At 41.2% G+C, this 18,423-nt stretch overlaps 1 protein-coding gene across 1 annotated transcript; it reads left to right on the top strand.

Annotated features, from left to right (window-relative positions):
- The first annotated feature begins 2,298 nt into the window (after window positions 1–2,298).
- On the top strand, window positions 2,299–14,669 carry LOC137278969 (solute carrier family 22 member 20-like). Its single transcript, XM_067811463.1, has 10 exons — window positions 2,299–2,443; window positions 3,326–3,534; window positions 4,247–4,477; window positions 6,233–6,435; window positions 8,290–8,598; window positions 11,108–11,242; window positions 11,451–11,536; window positions 12,298–12,418; window positions 13,522–13,594; window positions 14,481–14,669. Exons 1-10 carry the CDS (start codon window positions 2,299–2,301, stop codon window positions 14,667–14,669), a joined length of 1,701 nt encoding a protein of 566 aa, XP_067667564.1.
- Window positions 14,670–18,423: the final 3,754 nt, after the last annotated feature.

Below are 18,423 nucleotides of genomic sequence, written 5' to 3'. Positions count from 1 at the left end.
AAAATATAAGCCGCCTAAGGACCCTGAACTATCTCTAAATGGCACTCCCATCAAAGTTGTCAAGGAAATTAAGTTCTTGAGTTTAATTTTTTATTCTCATTTAACCTTCTTACCCCATATTAAATTCCTTAAAGTTAAATACCTGAAGGCATTAGATTTATTGAAGGTTGTTTCCAACTCAAATATGGGGAGGGGATCAAACTACCCTCTTACACCCATATCGATCACTGGTCCATAATCACTCGATTATGGCTCCATTGTATATGGTGGAGCCTGTAAAAGCAACCTTAAACTTCTTGATTCTGTCCACCACCAAGGTTTAAGACTTTGTCTTGGGTCTTTCAGAACTTCACCTACTGACAGTCTTTACGTTGAAGCCGATGAACCATCTCTTACAATACGACATCGTCTTTTGTTGATTACCCAGCCACGTAGGCATTTCAGGTAACACAATGGCCGAACTTGCTGCCAATGCAGCACTCAACAAATCTGTGACACCACTTCTTATTCCATACTCTGATTACAAAGCTAGCATTAGAACTTACATCCGTGATCTGATGCAGAAGAAGTGGGACACCCAAGTAGATATAAATAAATTACATGAAATAAAACCGTATATTGGTTACACCTACTTGGTCTGTCAGTCCAGATTTGAAGAGGTTATTTTACGACGATGTCGTATTGGCCATACAAGATATAATCATGTATACCTGTTAAAAGGTGAGGATCATCCGTTTTTGTATCCCTTGTGATGAGAGAGTCACGGTCAAGCATATCCTGCTTAACTGTGTTGAATTTTCCATCACAAGGGATAAGTATTTTACAGTTAAAACAATTGTGGATCTTTTTACCAACGTTAGTTCTCATTTAATTATTGTTTTGTTTTTTTTAAAGAAATTGATTTTTTGTTGAAATTTGAGCACTGTGATTCTGTAAATAGATGTATTTTAATTATTGGTAGTTTGGATTAGTAACTTGAATTGTTGGTGGCTGTACCCTCTAAGGGGGTTGAAGTATTGTAAAATTATTGTCCTCCTGAGAGGGTACACAAGTCCAAAAACATTCACAGTAAATTTAAACTTTCCACTCTTCTTAGTCGTAGTATACGTGTACTTTTCTAGTTTTGACTAGATGTGTCTAAACTACTAACAGCTGAGGGAATGATGTAAATCCAACTTGGGTCCATGCAGGTAGCAAAGGTACTGTAAGTCCCCATGGTCCCTAGTGTGGTGATCTACCGCCAGTTGTTGGCAATCTCTAGCCTGTTTTTATATTGTATTGTCCGAATGGTGACATTAGTTTTAACTGTCCACGCTAGTTTTAATTCCATTTGTGATATTCCAGTTGTGTTACTGTCCTTTGTTGACAGGTTTTTATAATAGACCTATATTTCGTTTCAGTGTTAAATGTTCTCGTCACGATATGGCTGAGTTTTTACCGATGTGACGTTAAATATTAACTCACTCACTCACTCACTCACTCACCCATTCACTCACAGTTTCCAGAGGTAACGGATGTTTTCATTTCATTATGTGTTGAAATGAATGTGTGATCATGAACACATTTTTGAGTTAGATTGTGATTCATCGGAATCATTTTGACTCAAATTCAAGTCAGTCACACAACTGTCGCCTTTGAATGTATATGTGTGCGTGTGTGTTTGGGATTGCGGGTGGGAGTTATGGATGGTTACGACGCATACACATCCATCTGGATGGTAAGTTACGGTGGAAAATAATAATGTCGGTTTTCATAATGCTGGGGTGGCACATATTGACAAGAATGTTTTAACTAGAGTCCAAGGAACACTCCTTCATGTATGTGTGTTGATGAACATTCAACATATTTAAGGCATCAGATGAGAGAGTATGCTCAAAGCAAAACTTTATCCAGTCCAATTTCATATGAGTGATATCTCAAACAAACATTAACTGGATTCAGGTCAAAAGGAAAAGATACATATTCATCAGCATTTGGAGTCGTGAGCAGAATCTAACGTGAAAAAACAGGTATTTCTGCCTGAAGGTATAACTCACGATGTCAATTATAGTCGCCTACAGACTAGCACGCATACACCTGTGGGGTGACAATATCAAAGTATAATGCACGTATTGCCATATGCATTAATGGTATAACGTTTTGCATGAACACGGACACATGTGCATAGAAACAAGTTTAACCATTTGTATCTTCATCTTTCATTGGCGCGTGTTAGCATGCTAACACACACTGAGGGTTAATATCTGATACTTTTTACTCCACAAGACTTAAGTAACGTGTACACAACATAACAGGAAGATGGGCGAATCAAATAGCGACGAAAGTTTCGACAGCATACTGTTGGCCTTGAATTGGAGAGGATTGTATCAGATTTATCAACTAACGGCACTGCTCCTTCAAGCATTCCCTTCAGCACTGGCAGTTTCCTGTATCATATTCACAGGCAAGTCAGTGAACAGCTCTTCATATGAATACATACTACACACTTGTCCAACGAGTAGACATTGTTCACGCACATCATAAAGTAACAATGAGTCTTTTCTTGGGAAGTAACATTGTGTCATTACTTAATTATTTTGACGTTCATGGAGGTGCCTTGACATCATAGACCTGTGAAGGTCCCGGGGTAGAATAGGCCCTCAGCAACCCATGCTTGCCATAAAAGGCGACAATGTAAGATAAACCAACGGGATCGGATGGTCAGGCTTGCTGACTTGGTTGACACATGTCATCAGTTCCCAATTGCGCAGATCGATGCTCATGTTGTTGGTCACTGGATTTTCAGGTCCGGACTTGGTTATTTATGGACCACTGCCATATAGCTGGAATATTGCTCAGTGTGGCGTAAAACTAAACTCACTCACTCACTCACTCACTCACTCACTGTAGCACAATGCTAACTATATCAGATCCCTGCCTACACTAAATCTACTGGCACATAAACAGTTCAAACACTATGGCAATGGGAATAATACTGCTTCATAACAGCTTTCTGAGAAAGGGGTTGGGGCGCACAAAATGGGGTGCACGCTTCATGATCACCCGTTCTCACGAGAGTTTTAATAGCCATTTAATAAACATTCAGGAAAAAAGCGGGATGCGCACCGCTGCACCACCCTACCCCTACCCTCCCAAACACGACGACCACCACCACCCGCAACATATTCCTATGTAATATCATGCTGTTCCCGACTACAGCTTTTGCAAGTGTGTCTTGTATAACAAAAGAAATTTGAGGGCTATTCAACACTCCTCACATTCATCGAGAAACTTTTAGGACGCAGTCGAAGTGATGTTTAAAATGTCGTACACATTTCATATTCAGGTTTTCATGTCCCATTCCACTGTAAAGAGCTTAACCGTACCTCCGTGGAAAGCGTTCTTGGAGACATTGACACTGGATTAAATATCACATACCATGAATGTGATATCACCATCATAACCAACATGTCGGACCACTTTGAAAGCAAGAGACTGACCTGCCTTGAGGGTTATGAATATGGACAAGCAAGAGAAATGTCTCTTGTGTCAGAGGTAACATCATTATTGAAGAAAGTTTCCCTTTGCGTTTACGTTTGCTGACTTGTGAAGGTCCGGGGTAAAACAGACCTTCAGCAACCCATGCTTGCCGTAAAAGGCGATTATGCCTGTCGTAAGAGGCGACTAACGGGATCGGGTGGTCAGGCTTGCTGACTTGGTTGACACATGTCATCGGTTCCCAATTGCGTAGATCGATGCTCATGCTGTTGATCACTGGATTGTCTGGTCCAGACTCGATTATTTACAGACTGCCGCCATATAGCTGGAATATTGCTCAGTGCGGCGTAAAACTAAACTCACTCACTCACTCATGACAGATGCTTGGATGCAGCCCATGGTTTCCTTCTACTACTGTATTACTCACGTGTCGCGTAGGCAGCTTTATACTGTCAATATGCACATGAATGTCGTGGTACCTCAAGAAAAGCCGGGTTTTTTTTCAGATTTTGCAATGTTGACGTCAACCGTTTAGCCGTTTGTTCCCGGAAAAGATTGATCTTTATGTGTGTGACATGGCTTAGTATCCTCCATATTCATTTTAGTGAATTTACATGTAATATTTTGCTCTGTATAGTTTGTTTTGACTAACTTTTCAAAACAGGTAAGGGCAAACGTGTACTTTATTACACGTTTCATTATCAAATCTTCAGTTGCATTGTATCAAATCTTGTATTGTGGTGTATTCATGCGTCTTGTTATTCTACAGTGGGACCTGGTCTGTGAAAACGAAAGCCTTGGTGATCTGCTCCAAACATTCTACATGATTGGCCTTGGTGTCGGAGCCGCCGTGTTCGCAGCAATAGCTGATATGTATGGACGCAAGTTCACTGCTGTTACGGCCGGTGTCTTATCCTTGGCAGTTGGCGTTGGCATGTCATATGTTCCTCAATATGCTTTTTTCGCTGCCATGAAGATGTTGCAAGCGGCAGCACTGATGGTAACATATATATCTAAAGGAATGCGGGCACCTAGATCCCTTTTGTTGATACTCCAACCCTGTAAGACGACAGGTAGATCTTAGATCGCTTGTTGTCACCCGACACCCGACACCCGACTCACTCGCCCAATACACCCACATCCTCCCTCGCCCGATAGACCCACATACTCACTAGGGGTGAAAAGGTATACTGTGGTATAAGTAGAACCGCGATATTTGTTCATCGGTTCGGTATACCGTGATGGAATAAAAAATCGGTGTTTTCGGTTTCCATACCGTCATTTTAAAGACCTATTAATAGCTTTTCAAAAAAGCTTCCTAGACGGCTACCACTTTCCCGGAAATAAGACCCGAATTGCCTTGAATGTCATCTACTTGGATCTACAAGTCAGCAAGACATCAGTGCCTGGGTTCCTTTTTCAGTTATTTCAAATAAAAATATTTGTCCAATGCATGCATCCAATGTTTGCATTCTCTGATTGTGTACGTTATGTAAACACATCATTTACACTAATGACGAGTTGTTACGTATCGTAGGTATAAGATTCCCACTGGGCTTATCCAAATACGACTGGTGGAATACGTTAGACTTTAAAGTAGATTTTTAAAAATGATCAGATACATAAAAATAAATAATAAAAAACAACACTAGTGTGTTGTGTTTAGGCGTTTGACTCGTGCTGGGTGTGCTTAAGCACCCTTATTTTTGTCTCATTTCACTCAGGCTCAACGAATATTGAATCAGTTACATCACTGCAAGTTCTAATATGTCGTTCAGAGTGCCCATTACTTATACCAAAGTTTTGCACTTACTTCAGAGTATAATGAAAGCACCACGTTTCAGTATATGTGTGGCTATCAAATGTTAGGTTGTTCCCATACCTGGGTTTGTAGTGTATATAAAGATAATAGATGGAGATGTTGTAAGCCATCAAAGAGCAATTTTGTCCTGTCAAACCATGAACAGACATGTGTTGTTGATAAAAAAAATATGAACATCCCTGGTGATTTGCCGAATCAGCAGTAATACTTGAGGATCACTTGTCATGTGCTATACAGTTCTTATATGTTGTGTTAATTTATTTCATTTATTTATTATAATTTATATAACGACAGCTGTGAACATTCAAAATAACAAAGATTAGATGATTAAGTATTTCCTTGTTATTAAACAATGTAAGGTTTAGTTTGGCTCTTGTCAGTTTACTGCAGAATGATCATATCTCATATACCCACCCGAAACCTACCAAACTCAAGGCCTTGTGCTACAGTAGGTACCGTACCGTGGTGAGAGTGTACCCGTATATCTCTAATACCCACTTGCCCTATACACCCACATACTAACTCACCCATACACCCACATATTCACTTGTCCCATGCACCCACCACAGGCAAACTGTAGCGCAAATTGGAATGCGTAGCATAGAGAATATGACCAGTGTTCTTATATGCGAGCGAAGCGAGCAAAGGTTGGCAACGAATTTACCTCGTTTCGGTTGGAAAAATATTTTTCATGTCAAAAATAAAATATCGTCACATTCCAAGGTACACTCCCATTTCCTCACTTGCGTGTGCTCTCATACAAGTATATTTGTATCCACTGGTCTTTTGTTTTACAATGTATACTCTAGAACAGGACCTTCTGTTTTCTTTCAGTCCTGATCACCACCTTACCTCAAACCACATTGCCTCAAATTCTACCACGATCGAGCTTGTTTCATGAAAGAAAATGAATAACGCGGATGCTTATTTCAGGGTCTCAGTGTTACTGGAACATCTCTAAGTCTGGAGCTTGTCCCAGCTAAACAGAGGTCTACCATCTCTGTTGCAATGTGTTGGGTCTGGTCGGGCTCAACAGTGATCTATGCTGTGTTTGCCTACCTCACAAGGAACGTAAGCTGGAGGATTCATCAGCTAGCAGTGGGACTCTCCTCCTGTTACTTTGTGTTTCTACCCTGGTAAGTATACCTCGCTGTGGTGTATTTCGTGGCCTTGTGTTTCAACAATGTGTCCATTTTTAGTGTTGCTGTATGAAATAATTCACCCCCAGTGAACAATCAATCAAACGTCATCAATAAATTTATAAATTAAAAAAACTGTTGATGATGGATGAACAGTGAAAATACTAGAATATTACAGAAAAGGTAAAACTAGCAGGTAATCATAAAAAGATACCGTTACAATACAAAATAAGAATGGCTATAGATCGCCTTCAGCAGAGTAGGGGTATGTAGCCGACAAACCAAGAAAAAACAGAGGTCAAAACGGGATTCGTCGTCAAATAGACTCAACGCAGTACAGTGTGTGAGTGAGTTTATTTTTACGTTGCACTCAGCAATATTCCAGCTGTAGGACGGCGGTCTGTAAATATTCGAACCTGGACCAGACATTCCATTGATCAACATCACGAGCATCGAACCAAGCGAACCTGACCACCCGATCCCGTTAGTCGCCTCTTACGACAAGCATGGGTTGCTGAAGATCAGTTGTAACCCGGATCTTAATGAGTCCGTATGACTGTGTGACTGTATTTAACTGACAATCCAAGAAAATAGGGACCATGACGGGATTCGAACCTGTCATAGATTCTTGGAGTGTCCAATAGACTTCAGTCTGTACTGCGAACTGACGATGTAGCCACTCGCTCAACTCTGGAATTTGACTCCAATATTTATATCTGGTTTGCCTAATTCTGTCTGATAGCGGGGGTTCGGATATTGACAATTACAATTTTTCCTTGCTATTTTAGAATCCTACATTCTGATTTGTCCTCAAATCGACGTCAGGTCCAGGATTTTCTTATTGGCAACCACCTCTGGTTGCTTGGGATAGTTTACAATTCTAATGTCACTAACATATGGCCAAAACACACGACTCGTTAGCGATACCGAGACACGTTGAATTTGTCGGAATATGTTTAATGAGTGAGTAAGTTTTTACGCCGCATTTAGCAGTGATCCAGCAATATCGCGACGGGAGACACCACGGCTTCACACATCATACCCATGAGGGGAATCGAACCCGGGTCTTCGGCGTGACGAGCGAACGCTTTAACCACTAGGCTACCCCACTTCGTCGGAATACGTTCAGTATCAAGACATTAGCTGGATTATTTTCTTGATTCATTCTCAGTGACCCCGTTTTCAGTAAACATGTGTGTTAGCAATGTTCAGCGTGTCTTTACTTTAAAATATTCCCTCGTCACTCACTGTTCTTTACTACAGGATATTGGACGAAAGCAATTGGTGGCTAGCAATGCAATTCTGTTCAGAGCGCCTTTACTTCAAATTTCTCCATCACCACTCTTTGTTCTGTGCTTCAGGATATTGGACGAAAGCAATTGGTGGCTAGCAATGCAATTCTGTTCAGAGCGCCTTTACTTCAAATTTCTCCATCACCACTCATTGTTCTGTGCTTCAGGATATTGGACGAAAGCAACAGGTTGCTAGCAATGCAATTCTGTTCAGAGCGCCTTTACTTCAAATTTCTCCATCACCACTCATTGTTCTGTGCTTCAGGATATTGGACGAAAGCAACAGGTTGCTAGCAATGCAATTCTGTTCAGAGCGCCTTTACTTCAAATTTCTCCATCACCACTCATTGTTCTGTGCTTCAGGATATTGGACGAAAGCAACAGGTGGCTAGCAATGCAATTCTGTTCAGAGCGCCTTTACTTCAAATTTCTCCATCACCACTCATTGTTCTGTGCTTCAGGATATTGGACGAAAGCAACAGGTTGCTAGCAATGCAATTCTGTTCAGAGCGCCTTTACTTCAAATTTCTCCATCACCACTCATTGTTCTGTGCTTCAGGTTATTGGACGAAAGCAACAGGTGGCTAGCAGCAAAAAAGAAATACCATCTCATCGAGCGGAATTTGAAGAAGGCTTGTCGCATAAACCGTGTAAATGAAGATGATATCATGGCTCTGTTCAGAGAGAAAGTGATGCCACACAATGTGCAGGAACATCACTCACTCCTAGATAAAGACTCCAAGCTTGATCTTGACAAGTCTGCAAACAACGGGAACATCCAAGGTGAAAAAACGGAAGAGAAGCCAGTTCTGCAGATCTTCAAGGATAGACAGCTACTTCTGGTGTCCGCGGTCACGTGGTTTACATGGTAGGCAATTGTCCAGCTATTTCGGTTTTGGAGGGATGAAGTTTTCCAACGGTACACTTTTTTATATGTAATGTAAGCGACAAACACCATTCTAGAATCACGAGATAGTTCTGCTGATAGTAGAATTCCTTGCACTGTTTCGACTATATATGAATTGGTATCAAGTAATGAATTGCCATAGGATCCTTTCTCGAAGGAACATTTACTATAGGTTATCCTTAACTCCTATTCTTTAACATTGCACTAAGTTACCATAGTGCTTTGTTGAAGGAGGCCCTTATCTTCGAGACCAGACTGGATTCAGTCTTATAATGTGTTTTATTTTTTCTTACATCACACATACATGTTTTCTGACTGGCAAAGTGCTCTTCTGTTACTTTCAATGTACCCCACTTACGAGCGAGTAACATTTCAATGTACCCCGCTGCCAATGGCAAGTCATTCGGTACTTCGTAGTAGTACGTTTTATCTCGAATAACATTGAATCACGCATGATGCACGGAAGTTACCGATGTTTTGCAAGTCGATTGAAGGGAAATTACTCTAATTCTGATTTTCTTGTGTCGTCTGCAAAATCTAGCCTTTCTTGCCTCTCATCCCAATAGATAAATTTTGACAAAACGTTCAAATGTAGTCCTTGTGAATATTACGAAGGGGAATTACGCCGGCGCCTCAACTGAAACAATACCTGAGAGAAAAACAGCTAGATGCAAGATTCGAATCGCTCGATTCACACAGGTTGGCTGATGTGTACGATGCGATCCACATGCTTCAAACGGCTCAAGATTGACACTGAGGTGTTTGGTAAGGTAAATACGTTGTTCACTGGTCTTTCGGGATCAGTGAACCCTCGAAGACTGGTTATGGAACATAAGCAAACATTGAGGGTACATCACCTCATGCTCCACTCGTGACCAGTGAACAACTTTTGATGAATTATGTAACTAGGCATTATTTATGTTCATTTATACATTGTGTTTATGCGTGTGCGTGTCTGTCTGTGTCTCTGTGTGTGTCTGTATGTCTCTGTGTGTGTCTGTGTGTCTCTGTGTGTGTTTCATAAATAATGTCCTGTAAGAGTAATGCATCATGGTAGTCCAAAGATCTTGTATTCGTTTTATCTGATCCATCACACCTTGCGGATTTCAAATAAATGATGACGTCTACGAGTGGCATCACTTCGCATTACGACAATCGGTCGTGACGTAACTAACACATAGTGAACTATTGTGCATTATTCAGAAATTGAATATTTTCACGAAACCGCGTCGATATCCGGAAACAATTCTTATGCAATGACTAATGTGGAGAGGTCTGTTCATCGTGTTAAACTGTTTTGAACAGCTTTTGTGTCATATCATGAAAACGCTTGCTTAAAGGGAGACAACCCGGTAAGAACTCCAGTGATTTGGATTTAACGACGCTCTAAACAGTATTGTCAGCCGTATTTTGTAGGACATTGGCGTAACACACACAGCAAATCACGGTGAAATCATGCGGGACTATAGCGGCTGACCAGATTGAAATGAATTAGGTACAGATCTTCATCCACCTGAAGAAGGGGCAAGGAATAGCCCAGAAACGTTGTGAAAACAATAAAGAAGAAGTTGACATCCATAACATTTTGTCGTATAAAAGATCTTTTAGACGTTGATTTTTCATGAATACCTGCTCATGTTGGATTGCTTGGAAATGAGAAGGCTGATAATATTGCCAAAGTTGCATTAGATCGAATGGTCAGAACAGGGTGAGGCAATATTACCCTCTCCTGCAGTATTACGCACCGTCAGTAAGATCCATGCTCATACGAAATGGCAACAAAGAGAACCTCATCCTCAAAAGCAAGCCATCTCTACGGCGTCGAGTCTTTTGTGACTAAATCAAAATCATCTCGAAACATAGTCGTAAGCAAGGCGTTCTTTTCACGAGACGTCTTGGGCATTGTGGTCTTGGTCCATGTCTTGATGTTATAGCGCGTTTGACTCAAAAGCGGACCGATGACTCAAAAACTATTAAACATAACAAACTCAATGAACCGCTGATCATAATTAAAGCATCATACCAATTCTCTGAGGTTTTTGCAGAATTTGTATCCTAAAAATATATAAAGTTGTTTCACTAACTATCATAAAAATGTTGACACAGTTCACTGATTGTTACGAGGGGGGAGAGCAGAGAAAGGGACAGACGGGTAAGCGAGAAAGGATGGAGACACAGCACAGGTTAATGAATCAAAAACTTAGTCGGCACTTGTGCATGTGCTTCTCGCAAACCTGGCTGCTCGCACATCTATCATTGGCTTGACTATTGTGCTCAAGGAATATCATTCACAGTGAAATTCAGAATGTCATTCTTTTCATTTCCGATTGAATCCCTTCATATCCGGACAGTGTGGATCGTTCCTCGTATCACTTATAATTCCTCTTGTATTACTGGAAGAGTGTCCTGTTCGATGTTTGAACAAACAAAATCAATGTGTTTCGTACTATGTCTTTGTTTTGTTTTGTAGGTTAACTGACAGCCTCACTTACTATGGACTTTATCTCAACTCCACAACGTTCCACAGCGACAAATATATCGGCTTTGGCTTGAACTGTATCACGGATGTGTTAAGCGTACTCGCATTTTGGCTCACAGTTGACCGGTATTGATACGCAGTGTATATAGAAAACGAAAACTGTCCAGTGAAGACATGACCCTGTATGTCCCGTTAGATTGTGTTTGTTGCTTAACGACGTATCCAGCAATATTCCAGCTACATAATGGCGAAGGCCAGCTGTAACCTTGATTCTTACCTGTCTCTCTTCTCACAGGTAAACTGTTTGATAATGGGTTGGACTTATTCTTCACAGATTTGGGAGGAAACGGACATGCCAGGTCTTTCATCTTATGGCAGGCTTATCACTGATAGCCTCTGTGGTGTTTGACAACTTTAAAGGTAGGTGAGGGACCGTTCAAAATTTATGGCTAGAGGTGGTCGGGGTGGGGTGAGTGGTGGTGTCGACTTGTTCATGGTGGGTCATTCACATTGTACTTACGTCTCCGTAAGAATCACCATCATTCTGCTTATTCACGGTACTACCGTGTCATGATATTCCGCTCCAATCGTAGTACCACCGTCTTCCCCTTTAACTCTACCACTGCATTCCTTTACTGCCTCCTCGCCTCTGACCCTGCTACAGCTGTCTTCACACGTAACATGTTATATTTTGGATTACACTTTCTCAATAAAGAACAGATACTAGTACTTTGTTGGACTGAGTCCCGTTTGGACATAATCGACAGCAGACAAAGTCAGTCTAACCCACTTATCCACCGCGGCTTCAACAAAAAAGAAAGTTTGTCAACTCATAGTCTAGACAAGGGACTGTGTGATTGAATACTACGATAATAGCTTTACAGAAATAAAGGAACATTTGTCTTTTCATGTGATCCCTTATTTATTTATTTTCTCCTCAGTGTATTTTTTCCGTATTTTGATCATGTTTTAACGAACGACAGTCGTAAGTCTATGTTGAAGTATGGATCGTTACGATCTTAGCTCTACGATTGTTTTGAGGAAAGGGGCCTTGGCCACTTCTCTATATTTTCTACGCAGTTTGATCATATTTTCAACGAACGACGGTTATACTAAACTTACTGGTCCTTTTGACTTCGTTATAACTGTTGTATTCTCTATCCTCCCTACTGATGTTTCAGGTGCAGTCCCTTCCTTCAGTGTAGCGGTTACAACATTTTCCTTGCTAGGAAAATTTGCAATTGCGACTTCATATAATATTATATGGTTGTACACCCCTGAAATCTTCCCAACAAGCATACGGTAAGCCATTAAGGCTATATAATCCACGATGTGTGTTTTGAAAATGTTATGCAGAACATAATTCGTATTATTACCCACGTGGTACTTCGTAAAGGTGTTTCATAACAACGTGTTCGAATGATTTGATTGGCTAATACGTGAACTTTGACATTACTGGTACTGCTTTCATCACTCATTCCATTCATGATTTGTCACGAGCTTTAGCGAGAAAGGGGAAGCTCGTTTAATATCCTATAAATCGCCACGAAATGCGACATGTGAAATAATTCGCATTTTATCTTTACATTTACTGGTAGTTGCTTTTGGGGAGGTTTCTTACATGTTTAAACGAAATCTTGTTATTACTCTTTTACTGTTCACTAAAACACAATTTTACAAGTAAAGTCCGCTGCCGACTATAGTGTTCGAAACAAAAGACATACAATGTTGTCCAAGAACGCACACCTCACTCCGGGCGAATAAACATTTATTTACATCTTTTAAACTTATATTTGAAAGCTATAAGGAATCTAAGGGACTCAATGGTTAGGGAGTTAGGCTGGATGATATTGCTGATTGCATGTCATGGTAACTGGATGGAGCGATGTTCATGACAACAGTCTCTGCATTGTCTGGGGGAAACTTGATCAATTACAAATTGCAGCCATGTTCAACAAAACAAACAAATCATTTGAAAAGGACACGTTCGCACAAATTCATCACGCACATGCTAGTGCGTGAGTGAGTGAGTTTCATTGTACGCCATTTATAAGAACGCATTCATAAGAGTCAGCCGAAACCAACATTCCCTTACTCTCCCCAGTTTACACAACGTCTACAGTGTATGGGTGAGTTTGGTTTTATGTATCTTTAGGCTGTATCACGTCGGGAGACACCAGAAATTATCTTCACATATTGTATATATGTGAGGAATGGAACTCATTCACTTGTAACAACTTTGAATCCTGAATTAAAATGGCAATAACTGTATCACATGCACTATCTATCTATCTATCTGTCTGTCTGTCTGTCTATCTATCTATCTATCTTAGTGCAAATATACAATCCTATAAAGACCAAAAGCATGACATGCATGACTGTATCCTCATGCCAATGTGTTTCAGAAATGTTGGAATTGGCCTCGCATCAGTGTCTGCGAGGGTTGGTGGACTGTTTGCTCCTTTTACACGGACTGTGGTGAGTATTGTTTTACTGAGTGAACTAGCACTGAGGTGTATTGTATTACGTCATTCTGAACCTCACACACACTGAAACTGTGAGTTATCGAGAGACTGTACCAGGCTTGAATAATTCGAGGAACATAGATAGGATCACAATATATCATTCATACAGCAAGTTAGTCCCCAATGACAATTCATTTTCCATTTGCGTTGAGCCCCCTTGCTTGTCCCACCAGGCAATATTCTGGCAATGACACGTAGACCAGCGTTTTCTATTCAGGGCAGCACTCCACGCTCCTGGTTCACAGCCGATCTATTTAGTGCCCTCAGTAGCATAGTGAGTGGTTGAGTGAGTTAATATTCAACGTCACATCTCAGCCATTTCGAGACGAAAACAATAAAGAATGAAAACATTTTGAGGAGTAAAGCATGTCGACGATGGACAGTAAAAATACTAGTGTACCACAGACATGAAATATAACTAGCATGAAAAACTGAAACATTTCAAATAAAGGAGGCAGTACTATAAAAAAAACACGGGCTACAGATCGCCAACAACTGAAGGTAGATCACCACATTAGGGGCTTAGTAGCATAGACTGTCATAGGTTGTCAAACGTACAACGCTGACTCGTTTGAAGAATTAAACTTTTTTATATTTTGCTAAAAACATATTCTGACGTAATTATGACCAAGGGTTTAACTTCAATTTCCAAATGAATATTTCTTAAGAGGGTTTGCGAATTACAAACAGAATTTATGACAGGCTTGCCCGCGGAGTAACACGAATTGTTAACCTAACATGGAGACGTAACAAGATTCATTCTGTATTTATTTGTCACGTAAATTCCCATAAGGAACAGAAAATGATTGTAATAACTGATGAGTATTCTTGTATAACAGTACCGATACTTTCCCTGGGTCCCTGGCTCTGTGTTCGGCACCTTCTGCATCGTGGTGACTCTCCTCGTTCGCTTCCTGCCAGAGACTAAGAACCAGGAACTGCCACAGACAATCCAGGAGATGAAACAGTGGATCAGGAAACAAAGAGAAACTGTACAGAAAAGCAACACACCCGATAATGACACATGAAATAACTGGTAAATTTAGACAAAAAAAATAAAATAAATATCACTGAAGTAATATTATCGATACATATCCTGACGTATACACAGACCATAGGTGGATCCAAGTGGTGTGTGTGTGTCAGGGGGAGGGGAATAATTTAGTTTTGACTCGGGAAAAATGACAAGTGCTTTCCCCCTTTTCTCCACAGCGAGCCCACACCCCAATCACATCATCTAAGCAACAGATTTGTGACTATCACCTCCACAGGTTGTTCAGAGGGAAAATGTCAGCACAACGTCAGACTGCGCATAGAGTTATCAGAATTAGACGACCGTACATATATACAATCCTGAAGCATTCATTCCTGCTATCGTATACGATGACACAGACGTGCCATTTCTACCAGCGTCAGAGCAACATATGATTGTTTTCGGTGACGAGTTGTGCTTCACAACGTTTAGTCCCTGAATATACGTAACGTTCATTGTAACAAATTAACCCATTTGAATTTAAAAGGAGCACCGGTGAGCTGGAAATCTGGACTTACTCCATTTAGGGTTTAAAGCATTGCAGGAAGGTCTGAAAGAGGTCCACATATGTATTATCAGCCTTGGAACAGTGTTTTAGAAACCACCTGGAGATGTAACATATCGACAGTTTGAAAGCCTAATCGCACCCAGGAGATAATCTCACCGTTATGACGGAGACAGTGCAATGTGTTGATACCGCCAAGAACGACGTCGTTAAGATTGAAAATTAACGAAGAAAAGGTGCGGGAAATGGATATGGAAAAATGGGAAATGCACGTAAGTCATGAAGTCCAAAGGTTATGGGAAATGCTCCTAGGGGGGAAATGTTTCGGAGGGAAAGGGCGGTGTGCACCGCACCCACACCCACCCCACCCCTTCTGGATACTCTACGAGAAAGATGGCTGGAAGTTTACGTTTATGTCCTCTTTGAAATATGGGGATTGCAGATGGTAATCTTCCTATCTTAATATGTAATTCCTATGTAGATGTTTAGAATGCTTCTGTCTTTGAAAGATGTGAGTAAAGTATGTAAATATCCATCTCAGAGCGATGAAATGATCCAGCCCAACATTATACATACTGAAACAATTGAATGAAATGTATGAACAAAGTCATGTACTGAGTCAAAAATGAAACGTCACAAAATGTAATTTTCAAAAATAATGAATACGTTTTCTCTTATGATACATCTATGTGTCCGAAATGGGATCCCTATCTTTCGATGCTGGAAAAACGTTAGCAAAACCTACTCAAACCCATCCATTCGTCGTGCAAATGACGTTAGTGCCAAATCTGGTTTTGCACGTGCAGTCGATCACGTGATCTTCGCATCGACGTTTTTTTTCATTTGCACGTATTTGCATTGTCCTCAAGAATTGAAAATACTTTTATACCACAGTTCTAACGGTACTTTAAATGCCGCGATTGTCAGATGTGCAACTTGGAAGAGTGCAACAAGTGGGAAGATCAGTTATTGACGTCGCAAGAGCAATGGGATGCAGCCATCGTACTGTGTATGACTTGCGAGGTCGTCTACAACACACTGGCACCACTTCTGATCGCCCAAGGTCGGGTCGTCCACGTATGACGTCACGAGCAGAAGACCGTCAAATCGTCCTACGTCACCTGCGTGAACTCATAGCAATACGTTTTTCAGGGTTACGAATTTGTTTCACAATACGTCAGTGCATGTGTTAAAGGACACTTCTAAAAAGTATTAGGTTTTGCAAGAATTGACTTAGAACAGCTGAATGAAGTAAGTGTCTACATTTACTCTAGTGAGTCTAAACATTTTTTTTTGTGTGTAGTACACCTCGTCTGTGCCAGTCTGATGTCATCCAAAGTGCACAGTGACTCAGCATCAGGGACTGGTTGCTTTGATATGATGAACTAATGTTTCATCCATACTTACTAAACCTGATGCAAGAACCTTTCTGGGAAAGCTTCGAACAGGATCTAGATTATCTAGATGGAATGTGCAGTGAACTAGCAATATATACTGACTCAAGTGTTTAGGGATATACCTGTGTCATGTAACATCATTTAAAGATAGCAAAGATATCACTACTAACACAGTCCACTGTTTATTACGAGGGAGGAGTGCAGAGAAAGGCACAGCCAGGTGTTCGAGATGCACGTGCACAAGTCCCGAGTAAGTTATTTACTCATTCACCTGTGGTGTGCTGTCTCCATGCTTTCTCGCATAGCTGACTGTCCCTTTCTCTGCACTCCTCCCTCGTAGCAATTTGTGAACAGTGTCAATATTTTAGTGATAGTTTGTTAAACAACCTTTTTTATATTAAGGAAAATTTCTGCAAAAATCTCACAGAGTTGGTAAGATGTTCTGATTATGAACAGCGTTTCATTGAGTATGTTATATAGACTATAGACACCACCACCACCACAAGTATACGTCCACCAGAAGTATACGTCCACCACCTCCACTGCTACCACCGCCACCACCACCAGAAGTATACGTCCACCACCTCCACTGCTACCACCGCCACCACCACCACAAGTATACGTCCACCACCTCCACTGCTACCACCGCCACCACCACCACAAGTATACGTCCACCACCTCCACTGCTACCACCGCCACCACCACCACAAGTATACGTCCACCACCTCCACTGCCACCACCGCCACCATCATCACAAGTATACGTCCACCACCTCCACTGCTACCACCGCCACCACCACCACAAGTATACGTCCACCACCTCCACTGCTACCACCGCCACCACCACCACAAGTATACGTCCACCACCTCCACTGCCACCACCGCCACCATCATCACAAGTATACGTCCACCACCTCCACTGCTACCACCGCCACCATCATCACAAGCATCATCACGTATGATGCAACCAGGGCAACCACATTCTTCAGAAAGTACTGCCCACTGGAAGAATTCAGGATCTACCATTTACTATGATCGTCTCAGGGGTCAACCTCCTGTGGGAAAACATACTTAGTGAAGCAGCTTCTAGAAAGGATGAATATCAAACCGTGTCCTGAAGGTATTATATATCTCATTGTATAATGCCTGTTTATCCCTTCGCTGATGTTCATCAAGGCATTCCTTCTGATCTCGAAAAGGATGCGTTTCTGAACCCCAGTGTTGTGAAGGTCATGCTTGACGATTTAATGTCAACAGCGAGCAAAGATCCACGCATTACAGATCTTTTTACCAAAGGAAGTCATCGTCATGATCGCTAAGTGACTGCCGTGAACCGGAATGTGTGTTACAGTAAGAACTGTCATTATCTGTTAAACAATCCTATCAATAAACAACTCATCCTGACTTTGGCAGGGCAAATGTATACAGGCAACACATAACATTTCATGGAGCAATTTCAAAGGGCTACCCAAAAGACGTATCCCTACTTTTTGTTTGATCTAAAACCCCAAACACCGTCCCATTTGCAACTCTGTCCGAATGCATTCAGTTGAAAAGGAGACCTCCAAGCAAGGATAATTCAGTCGAGTTAGACTTTCAGCATAAACTGCTGTGTGAAGAAAACTTCAAACAATACCATATAGTGATGACTGCCGACTCGTGTTTCAAGACGTGCAGGATTTGCAAAAGCACAGAGGAAACTGGGGTCCCAAAAAGGTTTTCAGTGAGTCCACCAGGGACTTTAAAAGGAAGTGAGAGGAAGATCACAACTTCTTTCCTGTGAAGAGACCATATACACGATCAGATTATGACTAGTGTGGTCAAATGTTAGCAATAAGCACAACTTAC

This window comes from Haliotis asinina, chromosome 3 (genome assembly GCF_037392515.1).
Source record: "Haliotis asinina isolate JCU_RB_2024 chromosome 3, JCU_Hal_asi_v2, whole genome shotgun sequence".
In the NCBI taxonomy this organism is placed as follows: Eukaryota; Metazoa; Mollusca; class Gastropoda; order Lepetellida; family Haliotidae; genus Haliotis; species Haliotis asinina.
The sequence above is the reverse complement of the archived record's forward strand: the minus strand, read 5'-3'. Positions and strand labels throughout refer to the sequence as shown.